At 32.9% G+C, this 18,153-nt stretch overlaps 1 protein-coding gene and 1 pseudogene across 1 annotated transcript; both read right to left on the reverse strand.

Annotated features, from left to right (window-relative positions):
- Nucleotides 1–2,884: 2,884 nt before the first annotated feature.
- LOC143915915 (glucose dehydrogenase [FAD, quinone] pseudogene) lies at nt 2,885–3,401 on the reverse strand (annotated as a pseudogene).
- Nucleotides 3,402–10,306: 6,905 nt separating this feature from the next.
- LOC143915916 (glucose dehydrogenase [FAD, quinone]-like) lies at nt 10,307–16,267 on the reverse strand. The gene is made up of 9 exons (XM_077436735.1): nt 16,137–16,267; nt 16,031–16,083; nt 15,402–15,494; nt 15,262–15,312; nt 14,781–15,008; nt 13,118–13,339; nt 11,880–12,012; nt 11,613–11,732; nt 10,307–11,543 (listed from the first exon to the last, which is right to left on the reverse strand). The coding sequence occupies exons 1-9, from the start codon at nt 16,265–16,267 to the stop codon at nt 10,307–10,309; spliced, it is 2,268 nt and encodes a 755-aa protein (XP_077292861.1).
- Between the last annotated feature and the right edge of the window lie 1,886 nt (nt 16,268–18,153).

An 18,153-nucleotide genomic window follows, 5' to 3' on the forward strand; every position in this document is an offset into this window, starting at 1 on the left:
ATTGAAGTATGGCGTGGCTCAAAAAAGGTTGGGAAACACTGATCTATAATACTAACCCTCCAGAGGTAAGAGATTTTGATGGAATATTGTGCTCGTGAGATTTTTTTCTTTTACATGAGTTGTTACTATATTTTAACGCTCCTTTTAGTTCCCAAAAAGAAAAAAAATAAACTAAGACTGTCACTGATTGACTTATTGGATAGTAGCTGATTTTTTTTGGGAAACTGGTGACCACTGTAATGTAAATATACGTATGTTAGAGTGTAGGAGTTTAATTAGTTCCGCTTATAATGGCACAGAAGGTTCATAGTTTCAGCTGAAATTCCGTTTATGCCTCCAATTTCCTAACTAAATACATTAAATCGTATTCACACAGGAAGCCAATGTACGATAATTTAAACTTAATCCAAACACAAGCATGTGTACGATAACTATTCCAATCTAAATCGGCCCAACGGAAGCGGAACACCACTCGTCGACCAAAACGACCAAGAATCAATACATTTTCATTCGGAAAAATATATATGTAGGTACAAAAGCAAATACACGAGAGTTTTTCATTATTTTTCACAGCACTTTAGGATGAAGAGGTCGTTCAACCGTGAATTGATTTCTGGTCTCGATTTTTGGGGATTGAATAGTGTGCTCAAGACGCGATTTGATCGATGGCAGGGTTGACAAGGAACGCTCATAAATTACCATTTAAAAAAATGTCGTTTGATATCGTTCCTAAATTGCGTTTGATTTATCGCAACTGCCGAAATTTATTAATTGATAATACGAATTTATCGCGCGTCTGTATGTATGTAGTAACTAATGTAAACAATGCTGAAAGGTAACCCTATAACCTCGGTAGTTTTTTTTTTGCTGTCTTTGACTTGGGGGTAAGTAATTGAATGCACTTTAAGGATAAGTTTGTTGTTCTTTTTCACTCACGTCTCATCGGTTGGATGGCAATGAAAAAGTTGCACAACAAATCTTGTTTTTATCTCACAATTCGTACTACTTTCTCTCCATGGAAAAAATCTTCATTGAATTCCATATACATATGTATTATAAACATACAAAAATTCTACACTTATTGTACCTGACTACTGAAAATATGACAAGTGAACACACGACTGTTGAACAAAGCTACGAGTGCTCACAGTAACAAGTGAACTTATAGACAACTGAAAAAAGTCCAAGTTTGAAATAGTATGAAATAGAAATAAAATAATTTATAATACACTCATATTCTTTTGCGGTGTGCTCAGCTTTCATGGAACCTTCACTAATATATGTACATGTATGTAGCAGTGGCGTGTCGTGACTTTAAATACAGGTAACAATATAAATACTAGGTATAGACAAACAAAATATTTTTAATTTTTAAATTATAGTAATCTATCTTGAAGTGAGCAGTATAATTTTTCATTTTAGTGCTAGCAGAAATATCTTAAGTAGCATAGCTTTCTTAATAACATCTTGTTTGTTGTCAAATCTTTTGAATGATTTGTCGAACAGTCGATCGAGAATGCAACATTCCAAGGCCTCATTATTTGTTTCCAAGCGCTCCGCACTGATTTGTTCTGAAGGAGTCGTTTCTTGAGACGAGTCCTTTGCCATAATTGTACTCAAGAATTTCTGAGTAAATATGTTTTATTTTAATAAAAAAAGTTCAGAATAATGTTTGATAGATTCAAATCGCAATATTTTTAGTGAAAATTCCATAAATGAAAAATATTTTGTCTTCGACGGAACACCTGTACATAAAAATTCGCCAGTATCGTGAAGGGAACAGAATAGAGACGGCGAGTCCGTGCAAGCGAACGACACGGGGGACCATACTATAGCATTCCACGACGCCAGATAGGACCGATTCCGGTTTCTAAGCTTCGCTAATCCGAGTGAACAATATCAATATGGACAGCGATTTGAATTAATTGTAATTCGATTATTGAATTTTTTTTAATTCTAGGTAAAATATTTTTGTGGACAAGCCTAGTTCCTCTAGTCCAATTTCGACTCGCTACTGACTATATAGTTAAATTTTTATTTTTATTATATATGTACATATGTACCAGGGAGGCCTTATAAATGTATTCGTACCTTCCTGACCAATCGCAAACAATGCATCAGAATCGAGACACTGAAAAACTCGAAATTAACGCGACATCTATGAATTTGAAATCTGTACATAAATTTTATTATACACAAATCATACTCAAATAGTGGTGACATAAAAAGTAGAATGGTTTTAGCCTATTTAATGCAGGAACTGTTTCAACAATGAAACTAGAAAAATTGGCAAACTCTGGATAGGAAACGATCGACCTGGAGTCACAAATATCCAGGACTGACCAGTGGCATTACAGATATACTCAGAATAAATTCTTTTCAAGCGAGGTCAACTCATGGGATCGAACCCGGCGCCTCTCGGTGCTAGGCAAAAGCCCAACCACCAAGCCATGCTGCTGGCAATAAATACCCCATATAGTAAATAAAATACACCTTCGTGAGATAAAACACTATCTTTAGATATTTTTAGTCGTTTTTGATTATGATATAATAATTGAGAGACTTTTATAAGCTAATTTATTGCTGAATCAATTGGTCGCCGATCAATTTGTCGCCGTTTGAATTGATAGAAGTATTAAATCAAACTGTTACGTAGCTATGAAGTGGAGTTTCATTTTAATTAAAAACTATTGATAGTTTCAGAATTTTACTATATTGAATATAACATATAAACGATTTATTAATTGTCCTTGATATTACCACATACTTATGAAATATGTTTAGTGAATGTGTTGTAATTTTAATTTTAAAGAATAGTACCTCTGATTTTGTAAATACAAAAATACAAATTCTCAAATTTCTCAAATTTGCCAATTTATAACAATCATTTCCAAGTTGCTTTTAAAATATCAGCCAATTTCTCTCCGACCATTACAGATGGTGCATTAGTGTGGGCAGTTATCGGCAAAGGAATAACGCTAGTATCGGCGACTCGAAGTCTCTTAATACCGTGTACTTTGAGTTTGTGATCCACCACAGCTTCCGGATCGGAAACCGGACCCATTTTGCAAGTACCTATCTGATGCTGAAGAGTTGATGCTAAAGTTTGAACAGCGCAAGCCCAATAATCATCGCTTCCAAAAGTGTGGGAGTAACAAGTTGGAAAGTGTTTGTTGTGTAATATAGACCCAAAGCTTCTGAAAGAATTGGTTTCAGATAGTTTAATAGCGTATTTGATGCCTTCGAAGAAAGCTCGCAAATCTCTCTCGTCTGAAAAATAATCGTAGTAGAATTTGGGCCAATGGAATGGATTTCTATCCTTCAGTTTCAGATTTGGATTCCTTTAGATTTGGGGGTCAGCAGCATTGGAAATATTGTCCAGCACTCTTTTTCAACCACATCTCCGTAGACACTTTTATAAAATTGATCTGATATTCCAAATCCTTTCCGGACCTTTCAAATAAGCTCTTTCAGACTTTAAAAAGTAAGGCAGCACCTCATCATATGACCTGAAATATATTACAGAATTACTAAAGAACTTTAGCGTAGTACGTTTCAGAATTTATCTATGAGCTGAATTATATAAGTTTTGCATTATGAACTACTGTTGTATTATTGGATCTATCATGGAAACAATTCCTAACAAAATTTGAATACCATCCAGGATTTCCAGCTTGCGCTATTCTGTCCCAGTCTAATTTTCTACCTCGCGTATGAATCATGTAATTTATTACATCGGATCCTTCCACAGCTTTTCCTCTGGGCCAACTGCATCGCCGGTCGTCCATACCTTAAATAAATCATTAAGAAGTTTTCAGAACTACATAATATGTATACGTATTCGTGCTAATTTTAGTTTAAAAATTAAAAATGGCGTATGAGCCAAATTGTTCTGAAGTGGTTATTTATTTATATATAAATTTTTTTATACATATATAAAGGTATCTAAATATCAAAAACAACAATGAAAATAAAAATAAAAGAAGAAAATTTAATAATGGTGGATATGGGATATATTTACCTACATACATATGTATTACTAAGAAAAATTATGAAACAATAGAAATTTAAAGTGAGAAAAGGAACAAAAAAAGGATCAATATGAGAGGGAACATTGTCAAAGGAAGAGAAAGATCTATGAATACAAAAGGAATTACAGGAATAGTTGGTAGAACAGGCATTAATGTGAAATAATTAAGAATTACGAAGGGATATGATTGGATATTGGAATATGATTGGACATTTACTTAATAAATAAGGACTATATAATTCAAAAGCTTAAATAAAAAACATAAATCATTAATTTTTCTCTTAGATTGTAAGAAAACCAAATGATCATTGTGAAGAAATCTGGAAATTGCAGATGGATGGATTTTTTTAAATTTAAATATTATTAACATATGAATGTATGTATATATGTATGAACGCGATAGAAAGGATACCAAACAGTACTAACAAATTCCAAATGAATTGAAAAGCAAGGCAACAGTACTATGGGATTTAAATGGCTTGGATGGTCTTGAAATGAAACCCAAATTCCTATATGCATTGCTTATTTTTAAATCAATATGCAAAACGGAATGATGATTTACTATCAATTAAAACGATAAGGTCTCTCACACGATCAATCCTAAGTAATTGTTTAGTATTGATTAGAAGACTAAATAATATGGGGGATATAAGTCTAGACTCTAGAGAATACAATGTGGAAACACTTGAGAAACACGGAAACACGGTAGCATTGATAAATAACTGATTATTAAGACAGTACTTAGCGAAGGAGTCTTTTTTTCGTAAGAATATGCAATCTTCAATAGAAAAGATTTTTTTTAACTTTAATGTCGTCAGCAAATAGCAGAAAATATGAGTTATACTACATTTGCACTCACCCATACATATGCCATCGATTTTCTCCATTCTGAAGGCCCAATTGTAGTCGGTGCTTATTGTAGTCGGCTCCGATTATTATAAAATCATACTTTTTCAAAGGACTATCTAATCCTGGAATGAAATCAATATCATTATGCAAAAAACAACATGCGTATGACAGACCGGTTTTTGCAAAGACGATAAAACGGTCGATCCGTTATTTTGACCGCAAGTTTCCAGTCCAGCCGGGTTTAGGATCGGTTTATTTATTGTCAAATACTAATTGTGATGAATGTATGTTTGGATTAAAATAATATAAACTTCTGTATATTCGTGTGTAAACTGATATAAAAGACTTTTCATGGCAGTATTAAATACATACATATTTTAAGTTTGGATATATGCAGGTTTTCCTACTGTGTAAATAGTATTTTGAAGTCATTAATATTGATGACTTAATAATGACCTTTTAAAATTGAACTCGCAAATATTACTCCCATTATCGTCTCAGAGTTGTTGACTAATTATTCGATTAAAAAATCATTACATTATTTGTTTCTGCATTTTTCCTCAGATAGTTGTTTAACCGTGTAACACTGAATCCGCATAAAAATAGCCCACATAAATAGAGGAACTATTTTAAAACGAAGCCATATAATGGAGATATCTAATAAATTTCATTCGGAATCGAAATGTAAACGTTTTCAATTGAAATAATTTTCAATTGAATATAAAGCATAAAATAAATATTAATTAAATAGTACTTCATTTGTTTTTTTAATGTTCGTATTTTTCAATTACATACATGATAATTTTTTTTTAATAAAAATAGATTTGATTTGAAACCGGTGGATATATAAAAAATCAAATCATTAAGATGAAAATCATGTATGTTCATTTTCAGGATAAAATCGTATTATCAGGTTGAAAATCACCTACCTGGATAAAGTCACATTTTCGGTAATAAATTGATATTTTTCGAATAAAATTACACCATTTATCATTTACCCAAATTTCTTTTTATATGGTCAATTATATGTATTATATTTATATAAACTATATGTTTGTATATGTGTGAAAATATAAAAATAAATCGAGTAATGGACACTTTTATTTTTAGATCAATAACGATTAATTTAATGCTGAAAATCGACCATGACCTAAAACAATATTCAGAAATTGAAATAGAGATGCATTTAAAATAATTGACGTATTCAGAACTTACGCACGGAAATAGCAATTTTCCAGGTCGATCCGTTTATAAAATGCATTAAATTTATTATTTTAAGACAGAACATATACCTATACAAAGCTTTAAACTATGCACATATACATATATGTATTAGATCGTTTCTACGAAAATAATCCAAGCATAAATATATGGCGGGAATTATTTTCATACCATTACGCTTGAATTATTCAAACCTTATTTATACAGTATGTGTGTTATGTATATTATGTAATTGAGAGGGATACCTGTTCGCTCATACGTGTGACTAGTTTAATCTACATAGGTAATGTAAACACTAAAATAGAATAGAACAAACTTTTCAGCAAAGGATAGCTATCCCTGAGGAAGTCAAATGGATCTCCGCTGTCGGCGGGTATATAGTTAAAAGCAGGATTCTGCTTCAAGAGAGAAAACACAGGAAGATTCCTGAAGGAAAACAATCTAGCCTCCTTGTAAAATAATCTCGCTTCATCTCCTTCGTCGTCTGCGAATTCCGTATAAAGCTCCCCAACGCTCTCTGCAGACTCGTCTTCAGCACTACTAACTTTTGCGTATATTTTATTAATAATAATAATCCACATTAACAGACGCATTTTGTATAAGAGTTTATATTATATATTATTTAATTTATTTTCGCAGTATTCGAACGTACAAACACGTGTTACTGGTGTTGCGTTAATATCACAAGTGTTGTTTCCATAATATCACATTGGTGATCGGACGCGTCAGGATCGTTAGTCGTTCGTTATAAACAAATTCGGAAAAAATCTTAATCATACGCAAAATGAAAATTAATCATTATGTCGTTACAGTTTTATTTGTCAATTTTTTATTTATTTATTAAAAGTTTGGAGTAATGTGGCATTACGGGATCTCTTAATGCGCCAGAATGGTTGAAAATATGTAGAACAAAGGAGAAGCAAAGAATATGTTGTAAATTAAACACAAAAAAAAAAATTAAAAATAAAACAATAGCAACAAAAGTTCAAACAATAACACTGTTCGACACGAAAAATGCTTTAGAGACGACATATGACTTTTCTTATAGATCTATGCCCAGTAAATACGAATCTGGTAATAAAAAATGTTGATTCGCTCGAGATTCGGAGATATGTATGTGTTTTTTAAATCGCGCGATTTTTCTATATCTTGGTGTTGTTCGGTCGATGTATCAACATCTGTCAATTTTCTGTTCAAAATAAATATTGAAATATATAGTCGGGTATTTTATCTTTTATTTTTAGTACTTTTTAGCTTTCAAATCTCTCTAAGTAGTCGTCCATTTCAAATCAAAAGTCAAAAGTACGTATTTTCATTTGGGATTTTTTTCCTATGTTAATACTATTTTATATAGAGTATTTTCTATTGAAACATGTTTATTGAGATAGTTTTTATTTTATTTTTTGTTTTCGTTTGAAAGGGTTAATTGGAAGTGTACTGAATTTTAAATCGGTAAAATTGCGGGCTAAAAGTTCGTATTAGTATTTTCTCGTATTTACACGAATCTGAATTTAATTAATAGTGATAATATATTAAATTGTCTTTATATGAGAATTAAATAAAATTCTACTTAGAAAAATCATATATCGACTATTCTTGTGGATTAATAACAAAAATTCTAATGAAAACTGGCTTACCTCGATAAAATAAATGACATCGACCGAACAACAAAATCGCGAGATTTAAAAAACACGTATGTATATCTCCGAATCTCGAGCCAATCAACATTTTTTATTACCAGATTCATGTTCACTGGGCATAGATCTATAAGAAAAGTCATATCTCGTCTCTGAACCAAAAAAAAGTCACTGGGCATAGATCTATAAGAAAAGTCATATCTCGTCTCTGAACCAAAAAAAAGTCGTCATTTGTCGAACAGTGTAAAAAACATATACTAATAGTAAAATATATGAAGAAAAATTGGGAATGTCTTGCATCAGCAGCCAGTACCAATATTTATAACATAGATGTATATGTATCAACAAGAACCAACTGTGAATACAAAACATCACCGTGAGGCCCAAATTTTATTTTAATTCAAATAGATAAAGACCAGGAAGACTACCAATGCGCCTTCCTGGTCAATTACAGACATTGTAGCATTTTTATTACATAAATGGCTGAATTTCGAGTTGCTGAAAAACTTTTAATTAAGTATTAATTAATCCACATCTATGGATTTAGACTTGTACATACATTTTACTGTACATAAATTAAATTCAGATAATGACGACATAGTGGGTAGGATGGTTTAGGCCGATTTGATGGAGGAACCGTTTCAACAATGAAATCAGTAAAATTGGCAAACTCTGATAGGAAACGCAGGCTACCAGACATATATGTAGGTTAAAAAGTCTTTGATAATCTACGCTCTCTGAGGTGGAAAATATCACATTCAAGCACGTCAGTAACGATTTCATTAAGAAGTCAGATAGCTCTTGGAGTAGGAGCCATCCGATAAAAAACTGTGCGGGCAGAGGTACAACTATCAAATGATGATATCTAACTTGTACATATTATTTAATTGAGTTTTGGAACGTTCTACATATGTAAATACTATTTTAAGTCTAAATTTCGATGTAAAATCTATCTACCGATGGCATAAACTAAATCACAAAACTTTATAACGGCACTTGTTACGTCGAAAAGGGATATAATTTTCTTAATTAAATTTATTATAGCTTCGAATAATTAATTAGCACGTAGTTTCACGAGGCCGCTATCGATAAATATCGAAGTGGTTGAAAGGAAATAAAGTTGTAGACTTCCAGATCTCCTTTGTGAACAATTAGATAGGATATTACGTCTTAATGCGAAATTTAGGATAGTTTTTTTTATTGAAAACACTATTATTTTATTCATTTTGGGTTTCCGTACTTTGATCTTTCTACTTATTTATGAAGTGTTTGTCTAGGAAATGTTAAATCAAACTGATGTGCTTTTGGTATCTTAATTTTATTTAATTATAAAGCTTCAAAACATTTTTTATCTTTTTAAATTACAACACTCATATTTTTGTCACACAAAAATATATTTAAAATAATAAATAAACGATTTATTAATTTTCCTTAACCCTTTGACTGCTACAACAACGATAAATCGTTGTTTTGAAATCGGCGAAGATTGCTACGACGATCGTCGTTGTCGTCATTAATTGTCGTATTTCAATACTTTCTTTGCCAGCGCATCAGTGGAACGAAACATTTTTTTTATATACGTATTTATATTTATTTTTCAATCAAGCTTTATAAATATTTATCAATTTTTTAAAAGCTCTTCAATTTCGGGTTCATCATCAAAGTAAATTTCGGGTTCGTTGTCAAAGTCATATAAGGAGTTATTACTTGGGAATTGATTATTGTCGATAAATTCATTTTCAGAATCAGTAGAGCTGCTGATTTGTCGAGTTCCTCGGCGAGGAGCTATTATTTCGCTTTCGTCACTTTCACTGTCCGATATCATTTTGCAGAATTAAAATAAATGGCAAAAAACAATAGAAATCCGCTTTCAATTATATAGGTCACGAGACGTCACGAATTCGTGCAATCAATCAAATGCAACTGAAATGCATACAAAATGTTTATGATACATGTTGAAAAATTATTTGATTATTAGAAACTTCGCATCCTTGTTTGTCTCGCTCACACATACACAATTAAAACCAAGAAAGAAAGAGAGAAAGACCGCTACCTGTTTCAAATGTATCGCTTGTTTTGACAACGACAAATACATCGATGTCTAAAAATAGATTATTGAAAAAAATAATGCGTTCGAAACAATCGTCAAAACTTATTTAGTGTATATATGTAGGTATCTCTTTCGCACGCACGCATGTAAAAGCAAGACAGAAAGAGAGAGCGCGAGTCCACAACTGCTTCTTAAAATTGTATATAAAGTATTAAAAAAATTACGCGCGTTCGGCGAAGCAAGTATGTAAAAAAATATATTATATTTATTTTTTTATAAAGTAATTACAAATGTTAGCATTTTTCGCTTGGACATTGAAAAACCTCGTAGCAGCCAAAGGGTTAATATTACGTCATATGTATGTACTTATGCAATATGTTCAGGGCATGTGTTGTAATTTTAATTTTAAATAGTACTTGTGTTTTTGTAGTACAAAAATACTATCTTTGAAAACCGAATATGAATAGGAAATAAACACAAATTTTTCCAGTACCTTTGAAATTTCCCAATTTATAACAATCATTTCCAAGTTGCTTTTAAAATATCAGCCAATTTCTCTCCGACCATTACAGATGGTGCATTAGTGTGGGCAGTTACCGGCAAAGGAATTACGCTAGTATCGGCGACTCGAAGTCTCTTAATACCGTGTACTTTGAGTTCGTGATCCACTACAGCTTCCGGATCGGAAACCGGACCCATTTTGCAAGTACCTATCTGATGGTGAAGAGTCGATCCTAAAGTTCGAACAGCGCAAGCCCAATAATCATCGCTTCCAAAAGTGTGGGCGTAACAAGTTGGAAAGTGTTTGTCGTGTAATTTAGACCCAACACTTCTGAAAGCATTGGTTTCAGATAGTTTAATAGCGTATTTGATGCCTTCGACGAGAGCTCGCAAATCTCTCTCGTCTGAAAAATAATCGTAGTAGAATTTGGGCCAGTGGAATGGATTTCTGTCCTTCAGTTTCAGATATCCTTTAGATTTGGGCGTCAGCAGCATCGGAAACATTGTCCAGCACTCTTTTTCAACCACATCTCCGTAGACACTTTTATAAAATTGATCTGTTATTCTGAATCCTTTCCGGACAGCATTGCTGGCATCAGATATAATTCCACCTGGAAGAAATATCAATTCCACGTCTGGATGGTCTGCAGTCTCTTCAGAAACGTTCGTTTTAATAAAACCAAGTCCTTCCACGCCTCCAGTGAGAGTTAAAGGACCGTCTCCATAGTTGAACAAACTAGCGAAATTTTTCAAACTGAGCATTTTACTTTCAACGATGCTCGTTCCTGTCGTATTCGAAAAGAATATCAATCCTGGATAGCATAAATGATCGTACATAGTCTCTCCGACCTTTAAATCTTTAATGACAGGTATGCCCAATTCCTCTAAATGTGGCTTCGGTCCTATTCCAGAGAGCATCAACAGCTGTGGAGATGCCAAAGCTCCTGCAGATACTATTACCTCCTTTCTAGCTTTAACTTTATATTGCAACCTGTTTCTTATGTACTCTACAGACTTTACAGTCTTTGTTTTCCTGCTGATGTTAATTTTAGTCACTCTGCTGTGAGGAAGGATATGTAAATTGGTCCTATGTTTGAAAGGATGAAGAAAAGCTTTGGCCGCACTGTGTCTTCTGCCGTGAAAGATGTTCGCTTGATTGGTTGCAAATCCTGTGCCACTGCTTCGCTTATTATGATCTATCCTTTTTTGACCCAACTCTGAAGCAGCTTGGAAAAACAAACTCAAAAGAGGGGACCTGAAAAGTTACACCAGATTTAGCTTAAATTATAAATTAGAACTGATTTGAATATGGTGGAATAATCACTTGTATGGTAGATCGCTAACACTCAATAGGCCATCTCTATTGTGATACTTAGAACTTTCCAAGCCTTGCAAATTAGCTCTTTCAGACTTTAAAAAGTAAGGCAGCACCTCATCATATGACCTGAAATATATTACAGAATTACTAAAGAACTATAGCGTAGAACGTTTCAGAAATTATCTACGAGTTGAATTATATCAGTTTGCATTATGAACTACTGTTGTATTATTGTAGTAATCATCCAACTAATTCTTAGCAAAATTTGATTACCATCCAGGATTTCCAGCTTGTGCTATTCTGTCCCAGTCTAATTTTCTACCTCGCGTATGAATCATGTAATTTATTACACTGGATCCTCCCACAGCTTTTCCTCTGGGCCAACTGCATCGCTGGTCGTCCATACCTTAAATAAATCATTAAGAAGTTTTCAGAACTACATAATATGTATACGTATTCGTGCTAATTTTAGTTTAAAAATTCAAAATGGCGTATGAGCCAAATTGTTCTGAAGTGGTTATTTATTTATTTTAAGAAACATAAACAAAGAGCATCGAAATGTATGTACAAATGTATATAAAGGTATCTAAAGATCAAAAACAACAATGAAAATAAAAATAAAAGAAGAAAATTGAATAATGGTGAATGTGGGATATATGTACCTACATATGTATTACAAAGAAAAATGATGAAATAATAGAAATTTAAAGTGAGAAAAGAAACAAAAAAAGGATCAATATGAGAGGGAATAGTGTCAAAAGAAGAGCAATATCTCTGTACTTATATAAAATGGAATTACAGGAATGCTTGGTATAACAGACATTAATGTGAAATAATTAATAATTACGAAGGGATGTGATTGGACGTTGGAATAAGATTTTACTTAATAAATAAGGACTATCAATTATATAATTCTTAGACGAATAAAATAAATCATAAATTTTCCTCCTAGATTGTAAGGAAACAAAATGGCCATTGTGAAGAAATTTGGAATTGCTGTATGAAAGGATTTTTTTAATTGTGTTCTAAATTATTAGCATACATATACGCGATAGAAATCATTCCAAACAGTACTAGCAAATTCCAGATGATTTCTTACAAATGTATTTAAAAGCAAGACACCGGTACGATGGGATCTAAAGGGCTTGGATAAAGTCTAATAATGAAATCCAAATTCCAATATGCCTTGCTTATTATTAAATCAATATGAAAACAGAAAGATAATTTACTATCAAGTAAAACGTCAAGGTCTCTCACACGATCAACCCCAAGTAATTATTAAGTATTGATAAGAAAATTAAACAATATGGGGGATATACATATGTAAGTCTAGAGACTTTAATGTGGACACTTGGTAACATTGAGAAACAACTGGTTATTAAGACAAAAGTTAGTGAAGGAGTCCAAGTCTTTTTGTAAGTTTATACAATCTTCAATGTAAGAGGTTTTTTTAAACTTTAATGTCGTCAGCAAATAACCTAAAATATGAGTTATACTACGTTTGTACTCACCCATACATATGCCATCGATTTTCTCCATTCTGTAGCCCCAATTATAGTCGGTGCTTTGAAAACTAGCTGCTATCAAAGGAATATCGGTTAATAGAGACTCTGCACCACCTGCTTCCAGAAGCAGCACGGACCAATTATTCTCTTCGCTTAGTCTGTTTGCCAACACGCAACCGGCAGCTCCGGCTCCGATTATTACAAAATCATACTCTTTCAAGGGACCATCTAATCATGGAAAGAAATCAATATCATTATGCAAAAAAAACATGCGTACGACAGACCGGTTTTTGCAAAGTCGATAAAACGCTCGATCCGTTATTTTGACCGCAAGCTTCCAGTCCAGCTGGGTTAATTTTTTTTTTTAGGTTACTGATTTGTTTATTTATTCATAAATACTAATTGTGATGAATGTATGTTTGGATTTAAATAAGATAAACTACTGTATATCCATGTGTAAACTGATATATGTATAAGACTATTCATGAAAGTATTATATACATATATATTTTAAGTTTGGATAAATGTATGCGGGTTTTCCTACTGTGTAAATAGTATTTTGAAGTCATTAATATTTATGACTTGATAATGACCTCTTAAAACTGAACTTGCAAATATTACTCCCATTATCTTCTTAAAGAGTTGTTGACTAATTATTCAATTAAAAAATCATTACATTCTTTGTTTCTGCATTTTTCCTCAGATAGTTGTTTAACCGTGTAACACTGAATCCGCATAAAAATAGCCCACATAAATAGAAGGACTATTTTATAACGAAGCCATATAAGGGAGGTATCTAATAAATTTCATTCGGAATCGTTTTCGAGAAAAATCTGAATTAAATGTAAACGTTTTCAAATAAAACAATTATTCAATACATAAAAATGAATATTAATTAAATAGTACTTCATTTGTTTTTTTAATGTTCGTATTTTTCAATTACATACATGATAATTTTTTTTAAATAAAAATAGATTTGATTTTTAAAGCAGTGGATGTATAAAAAATCACATTATTAAGATGAAAATCATGAAAATCATGAAAAATATGTATGTAAATGTTCAGGATAAAATCGTATTATTTGGTTGAAAATCACCTATCTGGATAAAGTCACATTTTCGGTAATAAATTGATATTTTTCGAATAAATTACATCATTTTCCATTTAGGCGGAGTATATGTCCTACCTACATATATGTTTGTATGTGTGGAAAAAATATAAAAACAAATCGAGAAATGGACAATTTTATTGTTAGATCAATAACGATTAATTGAATGCTGAAATGCGACCATGACCTAAAACAATATTCAGAAATTGAAATAGACATGCATTTAATATAATTGACGTATTCAGAACTTACGCACGGAAATAGCAATTTTCCAGTTCGATCCGTTTATAAAATGCATTAAATTTATTATTTTAAGACAGTAAATATACCTATACAAAGCTTTCAAATATATAATCATATGTATTATAGCGTTACCAAAATAATCCAAGCATAAATAAATTCTGGGAATTAGTTTCGAACCATTACGCTTGAACTATTCAAACCTTATTTATATAGTATGTGTGGAATATTGTGTAATTGAGAGGGTTACTTGTTTGCTCATACGTGTGACTAGTTTATACTACATAGGTAATGTAAACAATAAAATAGAATAGGACAAACCTTTCGGCAAAGGATAGCTATCCCTGAGGAAGTCAAATGGATCTCCGCTGTCGGCGGGTATATAGTTGAAAGCAGGATTCTGCTTCAAGAGAGAAAACACAGGAAGATTCCTGAAGGAAAATAATCTAGCCTCCCTGGAAAATGATCTGGCTTCATCTCCTTCGTCGTCTGCGAATTCCGTATAAAGCTCCCCAACGCTCTCTCCAGACTCGTCTTCAGCACTACTAACTTTTGCGTATATTTTATTAATAATAATAATCAACATTAACAGACGCATTTTGTATAAGAGTTTATATTATATATTATTTAATTTATTTTCGCAGTATTCGAACGTACAAACACGTCTTACTGGTGTTGCGTTTATCTCACAAGTGGTGTTTCCATTGCAAGATAACTTGTTAAGGTTGGATGAGGATCTTCGTAACTGTTAAATTTAAATTTTGTTTTTTTTTTCAATGCAAATTGTATGATAATTTTATACTTGTTTTACACCTGCCCACCAATTGAGTTTTGATTGCATGATAAGTCATACCTATTTGCGGGTATGTTAAATAATATTGGAGGTTTGAAATCATTTAGAAGTTGGGGCTCAAATTGTCGGTGCAATATTCCGTCATCTACCTGAATATTTCGAAATAAGTATTTTTAGCGTGGTTTGCATATTGGAGCGACGCGTGATGATCTTTAGTCGCTCGTTATAAAGAAATCTCAATCCTATGCATGATGAAAATCATTATCTCATTACAGTCTTATTTGAGGGGTATAGAAGCAAAGGTGTCTATGTCAACACATACACAAAAATTAACTGTGAATGCATGTTTTTCCATTTTGTTCCCCTTTTTTAATATTAGATCCTTTCTTAGTTTTATTCTATTCATAAGTAAAAGCATAAAATTCCGGCTTCCATTCTAATCAGCATAATCTACTTCCATTTTAATCAGCATATTTATTTGAATCGAAAAGAAAAATATCGAATCGAAACCTTATAGAATCGTCAACCAACATTACCTTTTTACATACGTAGTAATTTCAAAGTCTTTTTCGAAATTATATATTAGATAAATTTGAAATCATATTTATATAGTGATGAATAATACATAGTGTGTAGGATGGTTTTTGCCAATTTGATGGAGGAACCGTTACAACAATGAAATCAGTTAAATTGGCAAACTCTGATAGGAAACGATCAGCTTGGAGTCACAAATATTAGAGTCTGACCAGCAGAATTAAAGTTTAGCACGGGATCGAACCCGGCAGACTCTCGTTGTTTAACATAAACGCAACCAACGAGAAATTGTGCTGACTAGATAGAATATCAAAATTCACTCATATATCATATCCAATTTTGAAAATAACAATGAGCGCAGACTACCAGACATATAGCTTAAATAGTTTCTGATAATCTCTCTGTGGTGGAAAATATCACATTCAAGTACGTCAGTAACGATTTCATCAAGAAGTCGGATAGCTCTCGGAGTAGGAGCCATTCGATTAAGAACTGTGCGGGGAGAGGTACAACCATCAAATGATGATATCTACCTTGCACATAATTATTTAATTGAGTTTTGGAATGTCCTACATACATACCAGTTTAAGTCTATATTTCTATCTATCAATCTACCGTTGAAATAAATTTAATCACAAAACTTTATAACGGCACTTGTTACGTCGAAAGGGGATATAATTTTCTTAATTAAATTTACTATAGCTTCGAATAATTAATTGGCACGAAGTTTTACGAGGCCGCATTCGATAAACATCAAAGTGGTTGAAAGGAAATAAAGTTGTAGACTTCCAGATCTCCTTTGTGAACAATTAGATAGGATATCACGTCTACGTAAATGCGAAAATTAGGAAAGTTTTTTTTTTGAAAACACGATTATTTTATTCATTTTGCGTTTGCGTACTTTGATCTTTCTACTTATTTATGAAGTGTTTGTCTAGGAAATGTTAAATCAAACTGACGTGCTTTTGGTATCTTAATTTATTTTAATTATAAAACTATAAAACATTTTTTATCTTTTTAAAGTACAACACTCATGTTTTTATCACACAAAAATATATTTAAAACAATAAATAATAATAATAACATAAGTTTCAAACATGAATATTTTAACTTCTGTTCAAATATCACAATTTATAACAATTATTTCCATGTCTGCTTCAATATATCAGCCAACTTCTCTCCGACCATTATAGACGGTGCATTACTGTGGGCAGTTAATGGCAAAGGAATTATGCTAGTATCAGCAACTCGAAGTCTTTTTATACCGTGAACTTTGAGCTCGTGATCCACTACAGCTTCCGGATCAGAAATTGGGCCCATTTTGCAAGTGCCTATCTGATGATGAAGAGTCGTGGCCAAAGTTCTGATGGCGCAAGCCCAATATTCGTCGGTTCCAAAACTGTACGCGTAACAGGTAGGAAAGTGTTTGTCGTGTAATTTAGACCCAACACTTCTGAAAGCATTGGTTTTGGATAGTTTAATAACGTATTTGATGCCTTCGATGAGTGTGCGCAAATCTCTTTCATCTGAAAAATAGTCGTAGTAGAATTTGGGCCAGTGGAATGGATTTTTGTCCTTCAATTTCAGGTATCCTTTAGACTTGGGCGTCAACAACATTGGAGTCATTGTCCAGCTTTCTTTTTCAACTATATCTCCGTAGACGCTTTGGAAAAACTGATCTGATACTCTAAATGATTTCCGAATAGTGTTGCTGGCATCACATGCGATTCCACCTGCAGCAAATATAAGTTCGACATCTGGATAGTCTGCAGTCTCTTCTTCTTTGTGGCTGCGTTTTAACGATAGTTTATAGGGTAGTGACACTCCCTTAACCTATCTATCGAACGAGTTGTATGGGATCGGACTCTCGGTGATGTTTGTGGTGCGGGCTGGCGGCTGCTCGCTTGTGGAGTGTTTGTCGATCTGGAACACTAAGCAAAATTAGTGCAACATCTGTGGGATACTGTCGGGGTTAGTGTGTTAGTGGGTGGTTAACGGGTATGGACCGTTTGGAGGTGGTTGAGTCTGGTTAGTTAAATGGATGCTAATTTTAGCCTATACCCATCTTCAGAATGTCGATGGGCCTTTGGTTAATTATTATTTTAGTCTTGCTGAGGGAATTTATTAAGGGATTGTCTACCTTGCCGAGAGACTTGAAGTAGTTTACGGCAAGTTTGTGTACGTGTTTGTCAAGGTAGTCAATGTTTAGGTCATTGTGAATTATAGTGTTTCTTGTGTACCAGTCGTAGTTGCCCGCGGCACGCAAGAATTTGTTTTGTACTGTCTGCAGTCTGAGTATGGATCTGTTGGAGATGGTAGTGTGAGCCCACACGGGGCTCGCGTACGTGATTTGTGGGCGGATGATGG

The sequence above is a fragment of the Arctopsyche grandis genome, chromosome 8, assembly GCF_051622035.1.
Source record: "Arctopsyche grandis isolate Sample6627 chromosome 8, ASM5162203v2, whole genome shotgun sequence".
Classification (NCBI taxonomy): Eukaryota; Metazoa; Arthropoda; class Insecta; order Trichoptera; family Hydropsychidae; genus Arctopsyche; species Arctopsyche grandis.

What these genes read in the sequence shown, in the direction of transcription:
- LOC143915916 (XM_077436735.1), bottom strand. Translation starts at nt 16,267, where the DNA reads ATGGCTCCTACTCCGAGAGCTATCCGACTTCTTGATGAAATCGTTACT. An exon ending in ACTTATTTCGAAATATTCAG is followed by an intron (nt 15,313 to 15,401) that starts GTAGATGACGGA and finishes ACCCGCAAATAG; the next exon opens with GTATGACTTATCATGCAATC. An exon ending in TAGCTATCCTTTGCCGAAAG is followed by an intron (nt 13,340 to 14,780) that starts GTTTGTCCTATT and finishes TTCCATGATTAG; the next exon opens with ATGGTCCCTTGAAAGAGTAT.